General features: G+C 52.1%; 2 protein-coding genes across 6 annotated transcripts in view; both read right to left on the bottom strand.

The window, feature by feature from the left end:
• The window catches only part of GNB1L (G protein subunit beta 1 like), a 70626-nt gene extending 50685 nt beyond the window's left edge, over positions 1-19941 (bottom strand). Inside the window, exons 1-2 of one of the 3 annotated variants that reach the window (XM_028827450.2) lie at positions 19717-19941; positions 19500-19596 (exon numbers count right to left, since the gene is read on the bottom strand). The gene's annotated coding sequence lies outside the window, so the exon portion shown is untranslated. The remainder of the gene's footprint in view (positions 1-19499; positions 19597-19716) is intronic. The other 2 variants (XM_028827451.2, XM_015149651.3) reach the window with 2 other exon arrangements.
• RTL10 (retrotransposon Gag like 10) lies at positions 14944-19941 on the bottom strand. Of its 3 annotated transcripts, none has more exons than XM_028827982.2 (3): positions 19717-19941; positions 19500-19596; positions 14944-17211 (listed from the first exon to the last, which is right to left on the bottom strand). In XM_028827982.2, exon 3 carries the CDS (start codon positions 16974-16976, stop codon positions 15936-15938), a length of 1041 nt encoding a protein of 346 aa, XP_028683815.2. In that variant the 5' UTR covers positions 16977-17211; positions 19500-19596; positions 19717-19941; the 3' UTR covers positions 14944-15935. The 3 variants fall into 3 exon arrangements, with proteins under 3 accessions (XP_028683815.2, XP_028683816.2, XP_015005202.3); XM_028827983.2 differs by having other exon boundaries at positions 19739-19941; XM_015149716.3 differs by having other exon boundaries at positions 19878-19941.
• Positions 19942-20313: the final 372 nt, after the last annotated feature.

Genomic DNA, 20313 nt, shown 5'->3' with positions numbered 1-20313 from the left:
AAAAAGTTAAAAAAACAAAGGATACACAGTATGTTCTCTGATTATATGGAATTAAACTGGAAATCAATAACAGTAAGATAATGAAAATCTCCAAATATTTGGAAATTAAACAACACTCTTTTATATAATCAATGGGTTCAAGAGAAAGTCTCAAGGGAAATTAGAAAATATCTAAACTAAATACAAATGAAAACACAATATATCAAAACTTGTAGGATGCAGCTAAAACAGTGCTTACAAGGAAATTTACAGCATTAAATATTTATATCGACAAGAAGAAAGGTCTCCAAATCAATGAATCAATGACCTGGTTTATGCCTTAAGATAACAGAAAAAGAGGAACAAAATAAGCCCAAAGCAAGCACAAGGAAGGAAATAAGACTAGAGCAGAAATAAATGTTTTAAAGAAGAGTAAAACAAATGAGAAAATAAAGTAAGAGGTTGGTTCTTAAAAAAGATCAATAAAATTGATAAATTTCTAGCTGAAATGGCAACAATAAAAAGAGAAAAGAGACAAGTTATAATAATTAAAGAAGGGTTATCACTACAGACACCAGAAACATTAAAAGGATAAGAAGGAGATACCATGAACAACTCAAATAAATTCGAGCTAAATAAACCTAGCTGAAATGAAAGTTGAAAGACACAGACTAGGTGAAGAAAGAGATGACCTGAATAGTCCTATATCAATTAAAGGAATCACAGTTTTAGTTTAAACCCTTGTAGGAAAAAAAAAAATCAAAACTCCAGCCCACATGACTTTACTGGCAAATTCTACCAAACATTTAAAGAAGAAATAACACTATTCTACATAATTTTTTTCCCAGAAAACAGAAAAAGAGAGAACATTTCCCAACTAGTTTGATGAGGCTAGCACTACCCCAATACCAAAACCAGACAAAGGTAGTAGAAAGAGAAGAAAACCACAAACAAATATATTTCATGAATACAGACATACAAATCCTCAAACAAAATAATAGCTTGCTGCTTAAGTCTCAAGTTGGGGAGGAAAAAACAGCAAATCTAATCCAACAGTGTAGAAAAAGAATACACTGGAGCCAACTGGCATTTATCTCAGGAATGCAAAGCTGATTCAATATTCAAAAGTCATTCAGTGTAAACTCTCATATTAACACTAAAGAAAAACCACAGGATCTTATCAGTTAATATAGAAAAGGCACTGGGCAGGATTCAACATCCATTCATGATTTTAAAAAAACCCTCAGAAAGCATAATCCATAAGATAAAAAACACAAATTCACTTTCTGCAAAATTAGAAACTTTTGCTCTTGAAAAGAGATTATTAAGAAAATGAAAAGGCAATCTATACAGATGGGGAAAAAATTTTCAAATCATGTATCTGGCAAATAATTTATATACCACATATATAATTTTCAAAATCCACAAAGAAAACACACACACTCACAAAATAAAACATCTAAGAATGGGCAACAGATTTGAACAAACACTTCACCAAAGAAGATACGCAAATGGCAAATGAGGACACGAAAACATACTTAACATCTTTAGTTGCTAGGAAAATGTAAATTAAAACCACAATAAAACGCCATTACATACTTATCAGAATGGCTAAAACAGAAAAGACTGACCATTCCACTTGCTAGAAAGCTTGTGAAGTAATTGAAACTCTCATACGCTGCTGATGGGATTATAAAACGGTACAACCCCTTGGGAACAAAGTTTGGTTATTTCTTTAAAAACCAGTCCCATACTGGAGACAACCCAAATGCCCATCAACAGCAGAACAGACAGAGGTATCCTGACACCTGGATATAGCCATCCTTGACAATGATAAAGTAGGAAGTACTGATACATGCTTTAATGTGAATAAATCTCAAAATAATCGTGTCAGGTGAAAGAAGCCAGAAAAAGAGAGTAAATTCTGTGATTCTATTTATGCAAAATTCTGGGAGATAGAAACTGACCTATAATGACAGAAAGCAGATTAGAGGGAACCTGGAGAAGAGAGGTGCAGGGAGGAGGAAGGGAGGGGCATGCAGAGAGGCAGGAAGAGACTTTAGGCACAGTGGGTATGTTCGTTGTCTTGAGTGTGAGGATGGCGTCAGAGACGCTGCACTTGTCAAACTGTCCACTTGAAATATGTGCAGTTTATTGCATATGCAATTTAATTGCACAATCTATTTTTGTGCTCATTAAAGGAAATGCAAGAGCAACTAAACAATCCAATTAAAAAGGCATAAAAGATTTGACCAAACACTCCACCTAAAAAGACGTGCAAATAAGCACAAAAGGAAACTCAACATCATAGCCATTAAGGAAATGCAACTTAAACCCATAATGAAATACCACTACCTACCTATTAGAGTGGCTAAAATTCAGAAAAAAACTGACAAAACCAACAAAACCAAGTGCTGGCAATACTGTGGAGCAACTGGAACCCTCTTACACTGTTGGTGAGAATGCAAAATGGTGCACACCCTCTGGAAAACAGTATGGCAGTTTCTTACACATGCACGCGCGCACACACACACACACACACATATATATATATATATATATATATTTTTTTTTTTTTTTGAGACAGAGTCTTGCTCAGTCTCCAGGCTGGAGTGCAGTGGCACAATCTTAGCTCACTGCAACCTCCATCTCCCAGGTTCAAATGATTCCCCTGCCTCAGCCTCCCAGATAGCTAGATTACAGGCGTACACCACCACACCCAGCTAATTTTTGTATTTTTGGTAGAGATGGGGTTTCACCATGTTGGCCAGGATGGTCTTGATCTCATGACCTCGTGATCCACCCGCCTCAGCCTCCCAAAGTGCTGGGATTACAGGCGTGAGCCACTGTGCCCAGCACAGGTTCTTATAAAATTAAATATGCATTAACATGTTGCCCAACAATTCTACTCCTAGATATGTATTCTAGAGAAGTGAAAACTTATATGCAAACAAAAACCTGTACATGAATGTTTATAGTAGCTATAACTAACCACCCAAAACAGAAATGTGTGAAACATATAATCGCCTAAAACAGAAAATAACCCAAATGACTATCTATGGATGAATGGAATACTATTCTGCAACAGAAAGGAGCAAACTATTGATAAATGCAACAATGTGGGTGAATCTCCAAAGAACTGAGTAAAAGGCTACATACTATTTATATGGCATTCTGGAAAAGGCAAAAGTATAGGTACGGAGGACAGATTAGTGGCTGGCATGGGTCAGGAGGAGGGGGAGGGGATCACTGTCAAAGGACAGCAAAAGGCAGGGTTTTGAGAGAATGAACAGTTTTCTGTGTCCTGATAGGGGTGATGTTGACATAGACATGGATTAAGACTCACTGTAAGTGCACACAATAATAAAGATAATAACAATAATACAGTAGTTCCCCCTTATCTAGGGAGGATGATGAATGATGATGATGAAAACTAGGGGTACTTTTCAAGACCCCCAGTGGATGTCTAACACCATGAATAGTTCTGAACCCTATATATACCATGTTTTTCCCTATAGTGTATATATATATACCTATGGTAAAGTTTAATTTAAAAATTAGAGCCAGGCACAGTGGCTCATGCCTCTAATCCCAGTACTTTGGGAGGCCAAGGCAAGAGGATCACCCGAGCCCAGGAGTTCAAGACCAGCCCTGTCTTGAACAAGGGAGACCCTGTGTCTGCAAAAAATAAGTAGCTGGGGCCTGGTGCAATGGCTCACACCTGTAATCCCAGCACTTTGGGAGCCCGAGGCAGGTAGATCACCTGAGGTCAGTAATTCAAGACCAGCCTGGCCAACATGGTGAAACCCTGTCTCCCAGACTAAAATACAAAAATTAGTCCAGGCGTGGTGGCAGGTGCCTGTAATCCCACCTGCTCAGGAGGCTGAGACAGGAGAATCACCTGAACCCGGGAGGTGGAGGTTGCAGTGAGCCAAGATCGCACCACTGCACTCCAGCCTAGGCAACAGAGAATCTGTCTCAATAATAATAAGAATAATTAGCCGGGTGTATGTCTACTGCATGTCTGTAGTCCCAGCTACTCAGGAGGTTGAGGTGGGAGGATCACTTGAGCCTGTGGTGTTTGAGACTGCAGTGAGCTATGTTCACACCACTGCACTCCAGCCTAGGCAACCTTGCCTCAAAAAAAAAAAAAAAGTATACTGTGATAAAAGTTATGTGAATGTGGTCTCTCTCTTACAATATCCTGTTGTGCTGTACTCACCTATTTTCAGACCACAACTGACCATGGGTAACTGAAACCTTAGCAAAACTGTAGATGAGCGGGGAGCTAGTGTCATAATAAAATGCTCATGAGTCCACACTGAGGTAAAGAAATTACTAAAGAAACAAATCTCCCAAACAGAAGAATTCCACTTTATGCAGATACTCTACCATCAAGGAGGAGTAGATAACTCCCAGCCCTTTAAGTGTGGGCTATGCAGTGACTCCCTTCCTAAGAGGACAGTACGGAAAGGAGGGAAAAAGAGCCACTTTACAGGGGAAACACCTGACAGACACCGCCTCCGCCAGGTGGTAACACTCAGCATCAGCAGGGCCAGGTTATGCTGACCACACCTACCACGGACATGATGGAAAATCCAGGAATGGGCCGGGCCCATGGCTCACACCTCTAATCCCAGCACTTTGGGAGGTTGAGGCGGGTGGATCACTTGAGGTCAGGAGTTCAAGGCCAGTCTGGCCAACACGGTGAAACGCTGTCTCTACTAAAAATACAAAAATTAGTCGGGTGTGGTGGCACGTGCCTGTCATCCCAGCTACTGGGGAGGCTGAGGCAGGAGAATCGCTTGAATCCAACAGGCAGAGATTGCAGTGAGCTGAGATTGCGCCATTGCATTTCAGCCTGGGCAAAGAAGCGAAACTCTGTCTCAAAAAAAAAGAAAAAAAGAAAAAAGAAAAAGAAAATCCATCCAGGAATGGCACTCAGCCTTTGTGCTTTTCTTCCTAAAACCCATAACCTCAGTCTAATCATGAGAAGAACACAAGAAATCCCTGTAGAGGAACATTTTACAAGAGGCTGACCAAGGCTCCTCAAAACTTAAGGTTATCATCAACAAGGAAAGTCTAAGAAGTGGTCATAGCCAGAGGAGCCTGGGAAGACGGAGAGCAAACGCAGTGTGGGGTTCTGGATGGGATTCTGCAACAGAAAAGGACATTAGGGCAAATTCAGGAACCCTGGATGAAGCCTGGACTTCGGTCACTAACAATGCATCGATCCTAGTTCATTAGTCATGTGCAGAGCAAGATGCTGACAGGAAAGAGGGCTCAGAAATGCCTCCGTGCACAAGGTTCACACTCAACTGCTGCTCTTGGCCACAGTCTCACAGGTAATGTTTCAAATAAAATATATGGTACAAGATTCTTGTGCTATTTTTTCTTGTGTTACAGTTAATGGTATTTAATTTACTACTAATGTACTATGAAACCTCAATTCCTGTTTAAAGTTTCTGGCTTTGGAGTTAATTTCTATCTCTACTCAAGGTGACTTAAACAGACTTAATGAGCCCAGGCAACATAGCAAGACCCCCATCTCTACAAAAAAAAATTGTTTTTTAATTGGCCAGTTATGGTGGTGCCCGCCAATAGTCCCAGCTATCTTGGTGGCTGAGGCAGGAGGATCGCTTGAGCCCAGGAGATTAAGGGTGCAGTGAGCTATGATCACACTACTGCACTCCAGCCTAGGCTAAAGAGACCTGTCTCTAAAATAAACAAACAAAAAAACAGACTTGATGCCAATTTTTACATGCTTCTCCCATCCAAATAATTTACCATCTTATTTTTGCCCTAATATAAATTCATCAACAGTGCCCCCTCGTACAAGCTAGTACTATTCGGTTAAGCAAATGAGCTGATGACTTTTATGACCATCGTTACTTCCAGAAGGTGTCCTGTTTCTATGACAGTAGAGCAGCCAGCTGGGGAAAGAGCACTGACCTAACCACTGTTGCCCTGCACCAGCTCAGCCCACCTAATTTCTCTATGAAGTAGCACAGCCATTCTAGCAGGAAGATGTTGAATTGGCTGGTCCTTCAGGCCGGCAAGAACACGAAGCCAAGGCCATGAGGCCTGAGGCAGGCACATAAGTGGCTGGTGAATGGGCTCCCTCCCACCTCCTGCTCATCCGGCACCTCCCAGGCTATGCCTGGAACCAGAAAGGCGCTCCCTAGTCAGGCCTGTCCTGAGCAGAGACCTCAGTGTCATCCCCTGCCTTCCTGGTGAGGACAGACAGCAGTAAGGCCCAGAATCTCAGAACCGTCTCCTGCATTGCAGCCTCAGCCGGCAACCTTGACCTCCCAAAAAGCCTCACACACACCACTCCAAGAAGCTGCATCAGACACAGCGCCCCGGGCTGTCCAGGTCAGTTCACTGGCACACATCTCACTGCTGCTGCTTCAAACCAGGAAACTGAGGTCTAGGCACACCCTTCCCCATCTCTGAAATGCAGGGAGATCAGTGTGGAGTCAGTGGCGGCAGTCAGAGACTAGCCCCCAACAACCCTTCTCAGTCACTGATACTGTCTGCCCACCGAGGCCTCGGGGGCCAGGGTTGTTTCCACGGCCTTGGCTCTTGGCCGGCCCAGTACGGGGGTGGGAGCAGCCTGGTGAGTGATGCCCAGGCCCCCAAGAGGTGGTCCTGCCATAAATAATGCCAAGGACACATCCCCCTTCAAGGGAGGCCAGACCTGCCAGGGAGGGCTGCATAAAAGCTGCACTCTAGCTACAAACAGGAAGGGATGAGCCTGCTCAGATGGTGAGGTCCCTATCCTGTTACCTGACACTCACGGCCACAAAGGACCAGACACCCTCCCCGGGCCAAGGAAAACATGCTGCACCTCCCTGTTTGGACCCACGGCTACCAGGGCCAGCTGCTGGAGATACCAGGACTCTGCTGGTGTCACCTGGCCTGGGAAGGACCTGAGCAGCTCAAGCTGGCCACACACCGGCCACAGCCCTAGCCATGGCCCCCACCTGCCCACGCCCACTGCAGCCAGCTCCCTGTCCTGAGCGCGGGAAACAGGTCTGCCAACACTAACTCAAACTTCACAAAGAAACCATTTCTGGAATGGGGCTCCGTTTGGCGATTCGGAGTCAAAGGCGCACTTCATAGCTCCTTTCCAAATCCCGTGCATTGTCAGGCCCTGTTCCCCTTTGAAGCCTCGCTGAGTGATTGAAGCGTCTACTTTCTGAGGGGCAGATAGCACCGGGCTGGTAATCTGACTCTAAGCCACGGGATAAAGGTAGTTTGTTTCCTCTCAGCCCGTCTGTCAACACCTCCTCAGTAATTAGCCCTAATTATTACAGAGGGCCAGCCTCCCATTCGGTTATTAAATCAGAAATAGTATCACGGCTGGGCATCTGTCAACGCCCCGACTGGCGACCTTCGATTCATTGAATCCTCTGTCAGTATCCGCCTTTGGAAGCGCCCAGGCGGGCAGGGAGGCAGCGGCTTCAAAGATGCAGATCCCAGGAAGAATTCCAGGGAGGCAGGTAGGCAGGGAGGGCCGGTGCCCAGCAGCCTGATGGCGAGGAGGAGCCAGGCACCACCCCCTGGGCAGCAATACACAGCCCAACTCCAGCCATTTCCCACCTCCCAGGGCTGACCGATGTCAGTCTCTTTGTGGCGGGGAATAAGGTATGCCCCCAAGAACTCCTTCCCTTGGAGAAGAAAGCACCTCCGGGCCTGCATCAGGCACATCCGTCTCAGGGAGTGGCCTTGACTGACAGCTTGGCCTGAGGCCCAGCAAAGCCCTGCACCATTTCAGTGCAGAAAGGGGAATCCGAGCCCTGGCTGCCCAGAGCACTGGAAAGCTGGCAAATCTGCAAAGCAGAACTCAGATTGCAGCCGTAGACACGATTTCCACAGTGGAGCCAACAGTGCTTCAGTCCTGTAGGCCCCGAGGAAGGACAGCCACCCGTCTCCCTTCTGGGTCTGGGTCTCTTCTCCATCCTAGAGAAATGGCCACATGCTCTGCCACAGGGGCCTTCTGCTCTGGCAAAGCACCTCCACCCTGCTCCCCCAGGGAACGGCTGCCCCCCAGCAAGATTCACAGCCTCAGGCCAGGGGCTGGCGCTGACTTCACCTCACTTGGGGCAGTGGCCCACGTCCCCCAGGGCTGGCCACCAGCACTTCTCCAGAGGCTGAGACCCACAGTGCCCCACCCGGGGCTCCTGGCCTGCAGTGAGCCAGGTGGGGCCCAGCACGGTGCCTACAGGCTGAAGCCCACCAGGTCTGTGGTGCTCCTTCCAGACAGGCCCTGCATGTGAGGGAGGGTCCCAGAGATCAGTCACTTGTGCTGGGGACACGGCCCAAGGGGCGTGATTCGCTCTCGAGCAGAGGCAAGCAAGTTCCTCTCGACAGCCCACTGCAGCCTGTTCTCCCCAAAGCACTGCCAGTGCCTGCTGGGTGCTCTGCCAGCACTTTGGGTCCTCGTGGCCACCAACCACCACGCTGGCAGGGCCAGGCCCCACTCAGCAGGGGGAGTGGGTCTCATGGAAACAAGGACATGGGTTAGTTTTCTTCCTTGGGGATGCCTGGAAGCCTCATGGCTGGAGCATGAGTGACCTGCTGGCCGGCCCCACAGTCAGCGGGGGCGCCAGGCAGACGCTGAGGCTGCAAGTCAGACTTCTCCTTCGCACTGGGATACGCGCTGCCTCAGCTGAGCCAAGAGGAAATGCCAGAGTGAGGAGCCACCAGGCTGCAGAGGCAGGCAGGATGGGCAGGCGGGGTCTCTCTGTGAGCAGGCATCTCTCGCTGTGGCTGGGGATGTCCGTCGCCCCAGGAGCAGGTCCCAGGAGCCTGGCAAGATGGCAGGAAGGAAGCCTGACTCGGGCATTTTTAGCCAGCCTGCCCTAGGCACTTACGGGCAGAGGCAGGAACCCAGCCAGCAGAGGGGACCGGCCTTTTTGCCCCGGGTGAACACACGGAAAAGCTTGCTGCTTTACGGGAAGCATGATATTCCCATGCACCAGTCCGGCCTCTGCTCAGAGGCCTGGTTCATGTAGGCCAGCTGCCGGTCCCGTCAGGGAGAGAGACAACACTCACAGAGGGTGCAGGATGGGGACCAATCCCCTGGGGCTGGTGCCACTGGCCTAGGGGATGGGGATGTGCCCTGGGAACTTGGTCGGAGTTGGAGGAGGGTGCCTAAGCACGCTGGGGCTGACACTTTCTGACAGGGGCTTGCCTGTGTGGCTCCTCCTGTGGTGGAGGCCACCTTGGGTAGAAAGGGGAAGTCCCCTAACACACACAGGTGATGGTGTGGCCAGGTGTATGTCTCATCAACTCCCGACCACCTAGCTGTGTGCAGTCAACTGTGTACATGCTTACACATGCATGCCAGCAATGTGCTTGCCACACCCACATCCACAGACACGCGAATGAGGACAGAGGCCAGCCTCCCACTCGCTCTGCCCCGTGGGTACTGCGTGTGGACCCCTCACTGAGGGGTCCCCCATGCACAGCCTGTGATGAAGAGTCCTAGCTCCACAACCCACAAACACTCCCCAGTCCCCTGCACTGTTCAAACACACAGGTAAGGTGGGCAGCGCCGGCACAGCAGGGGGCACGGGAGTCAGATGTCCTCTGCACCCAGCTGGCAGCTCCGCCAATGGAGACACAGAAGAATGTGGCAAGTGCATGAGCACCCACCACCCACAGGCCCCAGGCCTGTGATGGGGGGTCCGTGAGGCCAGGAGGAAAGGAGCAGGCCAATGAGAGCACCCCACAGGCCTGGGCTCTTCCCTGGCCAGCCCCACCCACCACGTCCCTGTAACAGGGATGATGTAGCCCAAAGAAAAACTAAGGGGGCAACGGGCCCTGCCGTCCTGGAGAGGCTGTGCAGTGACACGGCACCCCCAAGGCCTGCACCAGGAGAGTGTGAGCACTGCTGGGGCTGGGCAAGGGCCACGACACCATCATCTCTGCCTCTGCATTTGTGATCCAATGTGTTTTCAAATTTGCCAAGACAACTGGAAGAATGGGGGCATGGAGGGCTTCCCTATGAGATAATCAAGACTTAAAAGCTAGAATAACTAGTAAGGGACAGATCAGACCAGAGAGCAGGCAGGTAGGCTAGGCACGACCCATGGGTGGCTGCGGCCAGGCTGAGTTGCTGCAGCCAGCAGCTGATGCTGAGGCAGGCTCGTGCCCTATGGAAAAAGGTGAAATGGGATCCCCTGTCGGTCAGGACATAATAGGTTATGCTGTGGAAAACACAAGCCCCAAACTCAGTGGCTTCACACATCAAAAATTTATTTCTTGCTCATATTACATGTGCATCGCGGTCGGCAGAGGGGCTCTGCTCGTCACAGGCTCTCGAGGATGACAGCAGACCCCTCCCTTCCGCCAGTTACACTTACAGGTGGACTCATGGTTGAATGTCAAAGGCAGAAAGTTACAACCTGGGAATACAGGATAATGCCTTTGTCCCCCCAGGCAGGGAAAGATTTCTTAAGTGAGAAACAGCGTCCCATACAGCACAACTGGGCACTGCCCACCCAAGAGCCAAGGCTTGGCCATCCCCACTCCTCAGTATGGGCCCCAGAACCCAGGGCCTCGGGGACTCTGCACACAGGCATGTGGAGACCATGGAAGCCTGACCAAGATAGCGCTGCCAGGAACAGCAAAGACAAAATCAAAGAAGCCTATCTGGGGCACTGCTGTGGGCGGAACTATGTCCCTTCAATATTCTTAAGTTCGAGTCCTAACCCCTAGTACTTAACATTTGAAGACAGGGTCTTTATTTTTTTTATGTTTTGAGACCAAGTCTCGCTCTGTCGCCCAGGCTGGAGTGCAGTGGTGAGATCTCGGCTCACTGCAAGCTCCGCCTCCCGGGTTCACGCCATTCTCCTGCCTCAGGCTCCCAAGTAGCTGGGACTACAGGCGCCCGCCACCACACCCGGCTAATTTTTTTTTTTTTTTTTTGTATTTTTAGTAGAGACGGGGTTTCACCATGTTAGCCAGGACAATCTCAGTCTCCTGACCTTGTGATCCACCTGCCTCGGCCTCCCAAAGTGCTGGGATTACAGTGAAGACGGGGTCTTTAAAGAGGTGATTCAGGGTTAAATGAGGTCATGAGCGTGGGCCCTGATCCAATAGACTAGTGACCTTATGAGCGATTAGGACACAGACACAGGCAGGGACATGGCAAGAAGGTGGCTATCTGCAGGCCAAGGAGCAAGGCCTCAGGAGAAACCAATGCTGCCCACACCTTGATCTCAGGCTTCTGGCTCCAGAATCACGAGGAAATGTCTGTTGTTTAAGCCCCCCCGCTAAAAAAGCTGGGGTGGTCCTTTGTTGGGCAGCCCCAGCAGACAAACAGGTATGTTGCCCTGGGATGGATGCAGGCCCCTCCCATCCTCCCATCCTCAGCAGCACCAACCAGCCCCACACTGGGTGGCTGCTCGTACTTCTCCATACTGAGCACCCCAGCCCACAGGATGATCAGCCGCTTCCATCCTACGGAACTCAGGTGTGGCTCTGTGGCTTCCTCTGGCCAGGGAAATGGAAGTGGGGTGACACACATTACTTGTGGCCTGCTGTGGCCTTTCCCCTGCCTCAGTGAGCATGGAGAAATACATCCAGGTAGGCTCTCGTCAGCACAGGTCTGACAGGCCCCAGCCATAGTGGCACACAGGTGTGAGCAAGAAATAAGCAGAGCCAACCATAGCGGCACTGTTGGAGATCTTTGTTACTGCAGCACAATCTGGCTCATGCTGACTGATCCTGCAGGGTAACAGCTTTATTTGCCTTGCTCCTTTATTGCTGGATCTTTGGGCTTTTCCAGTTCTGCTATTCAAAAAATAGTGACACCCATGAGGTGGACATCAGACGGCCCAGACCCCAGCCAAGGCACTGTGTGGGTACCATTCTCATTCAACCCTACTACCCACCCCATGAGGAAAAACTGTGGTCACAGCTCAAAAAGGTCAGGGAAAGATGCTCAGCTTGTGAAGGGAGAGGAGAGGGCAAGGCCACCCTCCAGTCCCTGTGTTTTTTTTTTGTTTTTTTTGAGACAGAGTCTTGCTCTGTCACCCAGGCTGGAATGCAGTGGCCGGATCTCAGCTCACTGTAAGCTCCGCCTCCTGGGTTTACGCCATTCTCCTGCCTCAGCCTCCTGAGCAGCTGGGACTACAGGCGCCCGCCACCTCGCCCAGCTAGTTTTTTGTATTTTTTAGTAGGGACGGGGTTTCACCGTGTTAGCCAGGATGGTCTCGATCTCCTGACCTCATGATCCGCCCGTCTCGACCTCCCAAAGTGCTGGGATTACAGGCTCGAGCCACCGCACCCGGCCTCCAGTCCCTGTTCTAAACCCCCATGTAGTGGCACCAAACCATGACTATCCCTGACAAGAGTCTTCATGCACCAAGTAAGTAGTCACAGAACGTGTGTGCCTAGAATTGTTATGTGGTCAAATTGTAATATTGTATACTCCCACTAATAGTATAGAAGGCCCAGTTCTCCATACCTCCACAACTCTGGGCATCTAAAACTTTTAAAATCCTGGAATCACAGGCAAAAAAAAAATTCACCCATATTTCCCTCTAGTCCTTTTATAATTTTAACATTGAAATCTTTAATCTGGAATATATACTGGCATAAAGAGGGAGGCACATACATGGCTTTACTATTTTCCAGAGGGCCAACTGCTTTTACTGAATAATCCATTTTACCCTCATTAATTGGAAACACCTCTAGCATGTACTATATTTCCATATTTATTCAGCCCTGTTTCAAAGTTCTCTATTCTCTGCTCATCTGTCCACAACATCTAAGTGCTTTAACTATTGTGGCTTTATAAAACATTCCAATATCCCATAGGACCTTATCCTTAGGACTTCATATTTTAAAGTTTTCCTTGGAGACAGGTACTTTAAACACCATCTCAGAGGACGCATCATATCCCATCTTCAGGAAATAAAATCTCTGGGTATTTCCAAGGGAAGTGAGGGACAGACACCATGATTGGAAAGCAGAGCCAGCACCAAGGCCTGTCCCTGAGCACGTCCAGCAAACCCCGCCAGGCTCTGCGGCTCCTGAGCACCTGTCTTTGGGTCTGCCAGTGTGTGGGGGCCAGGAGAGAAAAAACAATCCCGCAAGAGTGCCTCCTCTCCTGGCTCTTGGTGCGCCTCCTTCCCCAAGGAGCAGGAAAGCAGCTTGGTCATCATGTCTGAAACCAGGTGCTGCAGCAGCTGGCAACAAAGCCACTCTGAAAGGGGCTGTGTGCACTGCCTGTCTGGAAGGCTGTGCCAGAGTCCATCCTTGCCTCCACCCTACCTGTGCAGGAAACCTGGACGTCATCACTTCGAGACCCTGCCTCCCTTTCTGGGGAAAGCCCAACCACAATAAACAGGACCCGTTTTAATTAAAAACCAGGTCACCTGAACTCTCCCGTGGACTCTCACGCCTCCCCCGCTGGATGCTGCGTGACTGGCCCGCAGACACATGGCAGACCGTAACTCACACATGCCCAGAAGTTGCCTGGGTCCCAAGGGTGGAAAAGGCCCAAACCCCAGTGGGACAGGGTTCAGAAGAGAAGGCACCAATCTCAAGCTGAAGGATCCACTTCAGGTCCACTAAAGGGAGATGGGGAAGGTGGCCCGTCCAGAAGCCTGTGGGACAGGGTAAGGGTCAGCTGGGTGACTAGGCTGTCCATCCTAGAGAGCAACTCCGGGTTCTACTGCCAGACCCACAGGCAATCCAGGCCACAGTGCACCGGAGGCAGGCATCAGGGGGCAGTCTGACCCGACCCACAAAAGGGTGACTGGGGCCTGAGCCATCAGATGGAGGGCAGCTGTGTGACCTGGCACAGAAGCATGGGGCTGGGCCAGGATGTCCAGGGACTTCCCGCATCTGACCAGAATCAAGACTGAACATGGGTTTCTTCTGCCAGCTCACTTCCTTTGCTACCAGGGCTATACCCCCTTTCTAAAAATAGCTTCCCACCTATTTCCAAGGTTTCCAGTTGTTTTATCTACAAGGTATCTGTGCCCTGAAATAACTCACACATAAAACCATCTGAACCCAGAGCCTTTTTTAGTGATAGTTACCATAAAATAATCCCAACAATTTCTATTTTTCTAAATAAGTTTTTTTTGTGTGTGTGAGATAGAGTTGCACTCTTATTGCCCAGGCTGGAGTGTAATGGCGTGATCTTGACTCATCACAACCTCTGCCTCCTGGGTTCAAGCGATTCTCCTGCCTCAGTCTCCCAAGCAGCTGAGATTACAGGCATGCACCACCACACTTGGCTAATTTTGTATTTTTTAGTAGAGACAGGTTTCTCCACGTTGGTCAGGCTGGTCTTGAACTCCTGACCTCAGGTGATCCACCTACCTCGGCCTCCCAAAGTGCTGGGATTACAGGTATGAGCCACTGCTCCTGGCCAGTTTCTGAGTAAGTTTAACCAGATACTTGCTAATTAGTTTTTTCTAAAATAGTTGGCTGTATTTCCAATTCACATTTCTGCTTTTTCTTCCAACTTTTCAAGAAGGTGTTTTGTTGTTTTCACAACCGTAAAACGGAAAGGGACTTGAACTTCTTGTCCAAGCACCAGAGTGGAACACACTGCACACACTGGGCGGCTGTACCTGCCCATCCTGTGGTAAACGGCTCCAGGGGCTTCCAAGCTCAGCTTCCACTAGAAAACCCGTCCTTGTGTGGAACAGGTCTTTCTTCATTCCAACCCTCTGGGCCTGGGGCCTCACAGCTCTGGACTGCTGCCTGGTCCTCACTTCACCTCCAGCTCTCGGAAGTCAGTTCTCCACCTGCAGAGCCACCCACCCCCACCTACTCAGCCCCAGCTCCTTCGATCAGACCCTTGGACCCTCAAAGCCCCTGCTAGAAACCATACCTGCAACGCTGACCTGGAATGCTCAAGGCCAGGCCTCTAATCCTGAGAGAATGGGAAACAAAGACTCGCTGGTAGGCAGCCACTGCACCACAGGCTCAGCCAGTAATCCAACACATGTTTAATGAGCACCAATTGTGTACCAGACCACAGAGCTAACTAAGACAGAGCCCCTGTCCTGGAGGGTCATAGTCCGCCAGGAGGGAGATCCGAGCCATTTACATCACTGGGGCTTCAGTGCTGAATCGACAATGCATGCGAGTGCAGAGTGCGCAGGGGACAGCAGCACAGCAGCGGGGAAGAGGAGCCTGCTTCAGAACACCAGGCCCGACTACTATAGCGTTAACACACAAAGGGGGAATGCCTGCCGCTGAGCCTGGCAAGGGGCTTGCATCCTATCTTCCTGCATCCAAACCTCCCAGTTGCCCAGGACTGCTGGTAAACAAACCCACAGGAAACATCATTCTCTGCCAAGATGCTATCCCACTCATGCAGCAGAATCAAAGTGACTACTTCCTCCAGGCAGCCTTCCTCACATTCCAGCTGGGACAGAAATCACAGGGAGCAGAGAGGGTGGGGTTAGGGGGACAGACACAGAAACCTCATTCAGGAACCAGGTCCCAACAGGACAGACGTGGCAGACCCAGTTCAGTCCCAGCCAGTGTGGAAGACACCAAGGGGGGTGTTTTATGGGGGTGGAGGTGACAAAGATGACGCAAGTATCTGCTGAGAGTTGCCCTACAAAACGACCCCCTCGTGGGAGCAGGCCTGGGTGGGACGGCACTCCCAGGAGATGGGCAGGGATGCAGCCGAGAGCAGGCAGGAGCAGGGAAAGGGCACAGGGTGGAGGTCAAGCTCTGCTGGAGTAGGGGGAGCTGGTTCTGCTCAGCGCAGAGTCCAAAACAAGAGCATCTTGCCCAGCTATGGGGTCTGAAGTCATCTGGGGACACCACTCTGCTTTGACTGGGGACTATGGGGCTCCTGAGCCACACAGGCCACTTCATCACGAGGGGCACCATTGTTCCCGCCTGGGCTGTGCTCAGAACCCAGGAGAAAGTGGTGGCTCTCCTGGGGTCTCCAGGGCCTCCACCACCTACTGTGGGGTACCTAAGGACACCTCCTGGTCTCCCTCTGTCTCCAAAACCTCCTCCTCTGTTTTCTGGGGTTTTGGACCCCCTGGATGAGCGGGGTCTGGTCTCTGGGCAGGAGGATTAGCTGACTCCGATAGTCTAGGTTCAGGTGTGGGGGCTGCCTCCTCTGGCTGGGAAGAGGCTGGTTCCACAGGACCAGGCTTGGAGCTACATGCAGAACTGGGCAGAACTGGGGGCTCCTTGGGCCCAGGAGTGCTCTCCTTGGTCAGCTGCTGCTCGAGCAGAGCACTTCTGGATATAGAGTTGGACCCAGACACAGCAGGGGTGGCCATGGCGGCTGGTAAAAACCTGGGGGCAGTACCCATGTCGAGTGCCAGGCCCTCTAAGAACCTAGCTAAGTATTGCCTCACCACAGGCAGCTGAGGGGCCACTGGCAGCCGGCTGGAGGCCAGGGGCAGGGGACAGGGAACCACGGCGTGGTACTCAGCAAAACTGTTCGGGTCTTGAACAACTTCCTTGAGATCCTGGCAGAAGAGCTCGTAATCGTCAGGCAGGGGCAGGTCCCCATCAAGGTAGGGGGCTGCCCAGGCCCGGGCTCGGCCTGTCAGGCGCCTGAGGATCTCGCAGACACGGCTGATGTTGTCCTGATAGTGCTCAAAGCGGAAGGACATGTAATCTCCCAGTTGGGCCAAGAAGCGGTCCAGGAGCCACGGGGAGCCATCAAAGGTGCCTGGGTCTGAGCCTGGCACCCAGCAGAAGTCCACCCTGTGGGGTCGGGAGCCGGGCAAGCGCCCAGCTAGGGGACCCCTTTCTGCAGGTTTACCACCACGAGCGCCACTAGCTGTGCTCTTCTGCTCCATGGTTGTTCGCACACACACGGGGTCCCCGCAGCAGGGCCGCTCAATCCAGGGATCCACAAGGGGGGTGTATGCCACCCCAGGAGACGCCTGGTCCATCTGCTGCCATGGGTGTGCGTTGGCATAATTGGCAGCTGCCCAGATGGGAATGCGAGGGCCCTGCTGACGGCACTGGCCACGAGGCATGCTGGGCGCAGAGGGCAGAAGAGAGGAGAGCCAGCACTGCGGGGGGGGCAGGAGGTGGGGCGGCGTGGACAGACGTGGCTTGCACGACACAACAGGACAGGGATGGCTGAACAGGGCGTGGTAGACCCGCACTGGTCCAGGCAAGTGCTGAGGATCAGGGAGCTGACAGCTGCAGCCTCAGGAGAGCTGAGAAGAGCTGAGGGACTGTCAGTCGCAGGCCATCATCCGAGGCAATCTGTCCAAAGACAAGGTGGGGGAGAGCAGGAACTAGGCCTAACCATCACCCACTGAACTGGTGGGAAGAGGTAGCAAGCGGGCAACCCTCTGGTACCCAACTAGGAGCTCTGAGTGGAAGGAGGTGCCCAGGGGGCTGGCCTGGGAGGTCTGAGAAGGTGGGCAAATGCTGCCTATGACATTGCAAGGGCAAGGTAGAATGACAGACGCTGTCAATTTCAGAAGAAAAGGGGCCAGATCAGAACTGTCAGGGAATTTCAGGATAGCAATAGTAGCAACCTTTCACCGAGTGCCCCATTTGCGCCACCTCCCCAAAATGAAGTTGGTACTAGTATTGTCTTTGGGGCACACAGTGGTGAAGTAATTTGTCTGCAGTCACACACCAACCCATAAGTGGTGGAAGCAGCAGAAACTGGCTGGAGAGATCACAGGCTTAACCACTATACAGCACGCATATTATAAACTACGTTTGTCAGGCCAGGCGCAGTGGCTCAAGCCTGTAATTCCAGCACTTTGGGAGGCCGAGATGGGCGGATCACGAGGTCAGGAGATCGAGACCATCCTGGCTAACACGGTGAAACCCCGTCTCTACTAAAAAATACCAAAAACTAGCTGGGCAAGGTGGCGGGTGCCTGTAGTCCCAGCTACTCGGGAGGCTGAGGCAGAAGAATGGCCTAAACCTAGGAGGCGGAGCTTGCAGTGAGCTGAGAGATCCGGCCACTGCACTCCAGCCCGGGCGACAGAGCAAGACTCCGTCTCAAAAAAAAAAAAAAAAAAAAAAAAACCACTACATTTGTCTGCTGAGTAGGCTCAAGCCACCCCAAAACTCTGAACAATGCACAGACTGCGTCATTAGGCTCTTTTACATCCCAGCACCAGGCACACAGCAGGTCCTACCTGCATCCCCGACAGCAGCAGTGAGCCTGCTATTATCTGCTCCCTCCTGACCCCACATGCTTTCCAAATTCACCTCTCACAACTGAGTACCACCTGCAGGCAATGCCACCCCCACCCCCAAACGCCACCTTTCCACAGTCCCCATTCCAGCCACAGCAGAGTATCCCAGCCCCCCACTGTAAAATCCTGGAACCCCACTTGCTGTGTCTGCTCCCACAACTCCAGTCACTTGTGCCCAGGGTCTGGGGAGTCCCAGTCTGATGGCTGGACCTGCCCCGCCTTCTCCACGCAGCAGTTACCTAGGAAGCTCCACAGCCAGCAGCCAGTTCTATTCCAGTGCAAGGAGCCCTCCCCTGGGGCGCTCACACTCTCCAGCCTAACTCTATCCAGCCCCCTCCCCAGTCTCTCTGCAAACGGAGGCCCACTCACGACCTCCATGAAACTCTCTGCTTCACCCCGCACACAAACTGCACTGGCTCACTGGGAGCACAGGGCCTGCACACACCTTCATCCCAGATCTCCTATCCGCTGGCCATTCCCCCTCAGGGTGAGTTCCTCCAAGGACCTCCCAGGGTGGCCTGCAGCACTAGAACCTGCCAGGGCCACTGGCCCTACCTCCACCACCCAAACACTCTGGAACCCCTCAGGTCTCACCCCCCTCTGGGGGGGGTCTTTACCTGAAAGCCCAGCCCATGACCCTGGCTTCCCATCTTACTGCAGGATTATACTAAGGCCTGGGGGCAGCAAACCCACAGGACAGCACGTGAGTCCAGTACACTGACAGAAAAAGCAGTAACAGGCCCGATCCAGGGCCCAGCTCCTACCACCAGCCAAGGTTAGGTATCCAGATTGCCCACAATGACCACACCCCATGCCCAGGAGTCACAGTGTGCTACCCAGATCTCTGCCTTCCCTTCTTCCCAGCCCCCACCATGCCCACTCACCTGCGCACCTGTGTCCCCTGCAGTCTGGGAGAAGGCTTCCCTGCACCAGCCAGCCGGGTGTGCTTCGGGCCTGAGCTTTCCTAACCCTGGGCCCCACTCTCACCATTTTGAGAACCTTAGCACTCCCACGCCTATCAGTCTGTTGTTCCCCCTACTTTTCTCCCCACACTGCCTGGCACAGACGACTTTCGGCCCTTCTGGACTGGTCAGCACTATCCTAAAGGGGCAGGTACCACGGCGCATGTGTATTTGCGCCCACAAGGCCAAAGGCAGCACCTGGAAAGCTGGGACGTTCTCTGCTCTGGGGAGACACAGGGGCCCCAAGAACAAAACCTGCCCAAAGCCTTAAAGCAAGGTGAGTGTAGACGACTGCACCGCCCGCCCCCCAGCAACCGCCATGCAGGAAATACGAGCTCACAAGGCCCACGGCAATAAGAAGCCCACCCACCTGCGGCTACGCGAAGCGCCCGCGAAGAGGGTCCAGGGATCCGTAGCTAGAGACCGGGGGACGGGCCTCCCTCCGAGGGCGAGAGTCCAAGCGCCACCTAGAAAGTGGAGAACGAGATCGGCCGCCGTGAGGCCAGGCAAGGCGCGGGCGCGACCTCCCGAGACTGCGAGAATGGCCCGAATGTCTCCAGGTGCCCCCACAAACCCCCGGCGCGGACCGAGAAACTGAGGCCCGCAGACCGAAGACACTGCGACCCAGGCTGGGGCTCCGAGTGCCCCTCCGCGGATCAGAAGTCGGGAAAAGACGGAGGGGCGTAGCTCCAGGCCCGCGCGCACAGAGTTCCAAGCCGGCCGCCCGGGCTCCCGCCTCCACACTGACCCTCCTGGAGCAGTCGGCGACGCCTGCTCCGAGCTGCGCCGTGCGGCGTCCAGCGCCCGACTACGCAGCGCAGCCACGCCCCCAGCGTGCGCGCGACCGCCTTACGACCCCGCGCATGCTCCAGGTTCGCCCCACGCGCACCTCCCAGCCCGCCGCGCCTGCGCTGTGTACCGTGTAGCTGATGCCTCGGAGGCGCTCCGGGTCCCTGCTGTCGCGGTAGCGCCGCGCGGTGGGTGATGGGAGAGCGCGCCCATTCCCACGCCGCGCCAAGTGCCACGGGAGCAGGTGGGGCCGCGTGTACAGGCGCGGGGCGGTTGGGCCAAAGCTGCCTCTCATGAACCTCAGCGGGCGGTGCCCGGCGGTCCCTCAGATCCGGGAAATCTGCACCTCGCTGTGGCGTAGACCAAGGGGCCGATGCTGCTTCAGCCCGCAGTTA

The sequence above is a fragment of the Macaca mulatta genome, chromosome 10 (assembly GCF_049350105.2).
Source record: "Macaca mulatta isolate MMU2019108-1 chromosome 10, T2T-MMU8v2.0, whole genome shotgun sequence".
NCBI classification, from domain to species: Eukaryota; Metazoa; Chordata; class Mammalia; order Primates; family Cercopithecidae; genus Macaca; species Macaca mulatta.
This window is presented reverse-complemented; position numbering and strand designations above follow the sequence as displayed.

Excerpts from the sequence above, each read along its gene's own strand:
- RTL10 (XM_028827982.2), bottom strand. The coding sequence starts at position 16,976 with ATGCCTCGTGGCCAGTGCCGTCAGCAGGGCCCTCGCATTCCCATCTGG.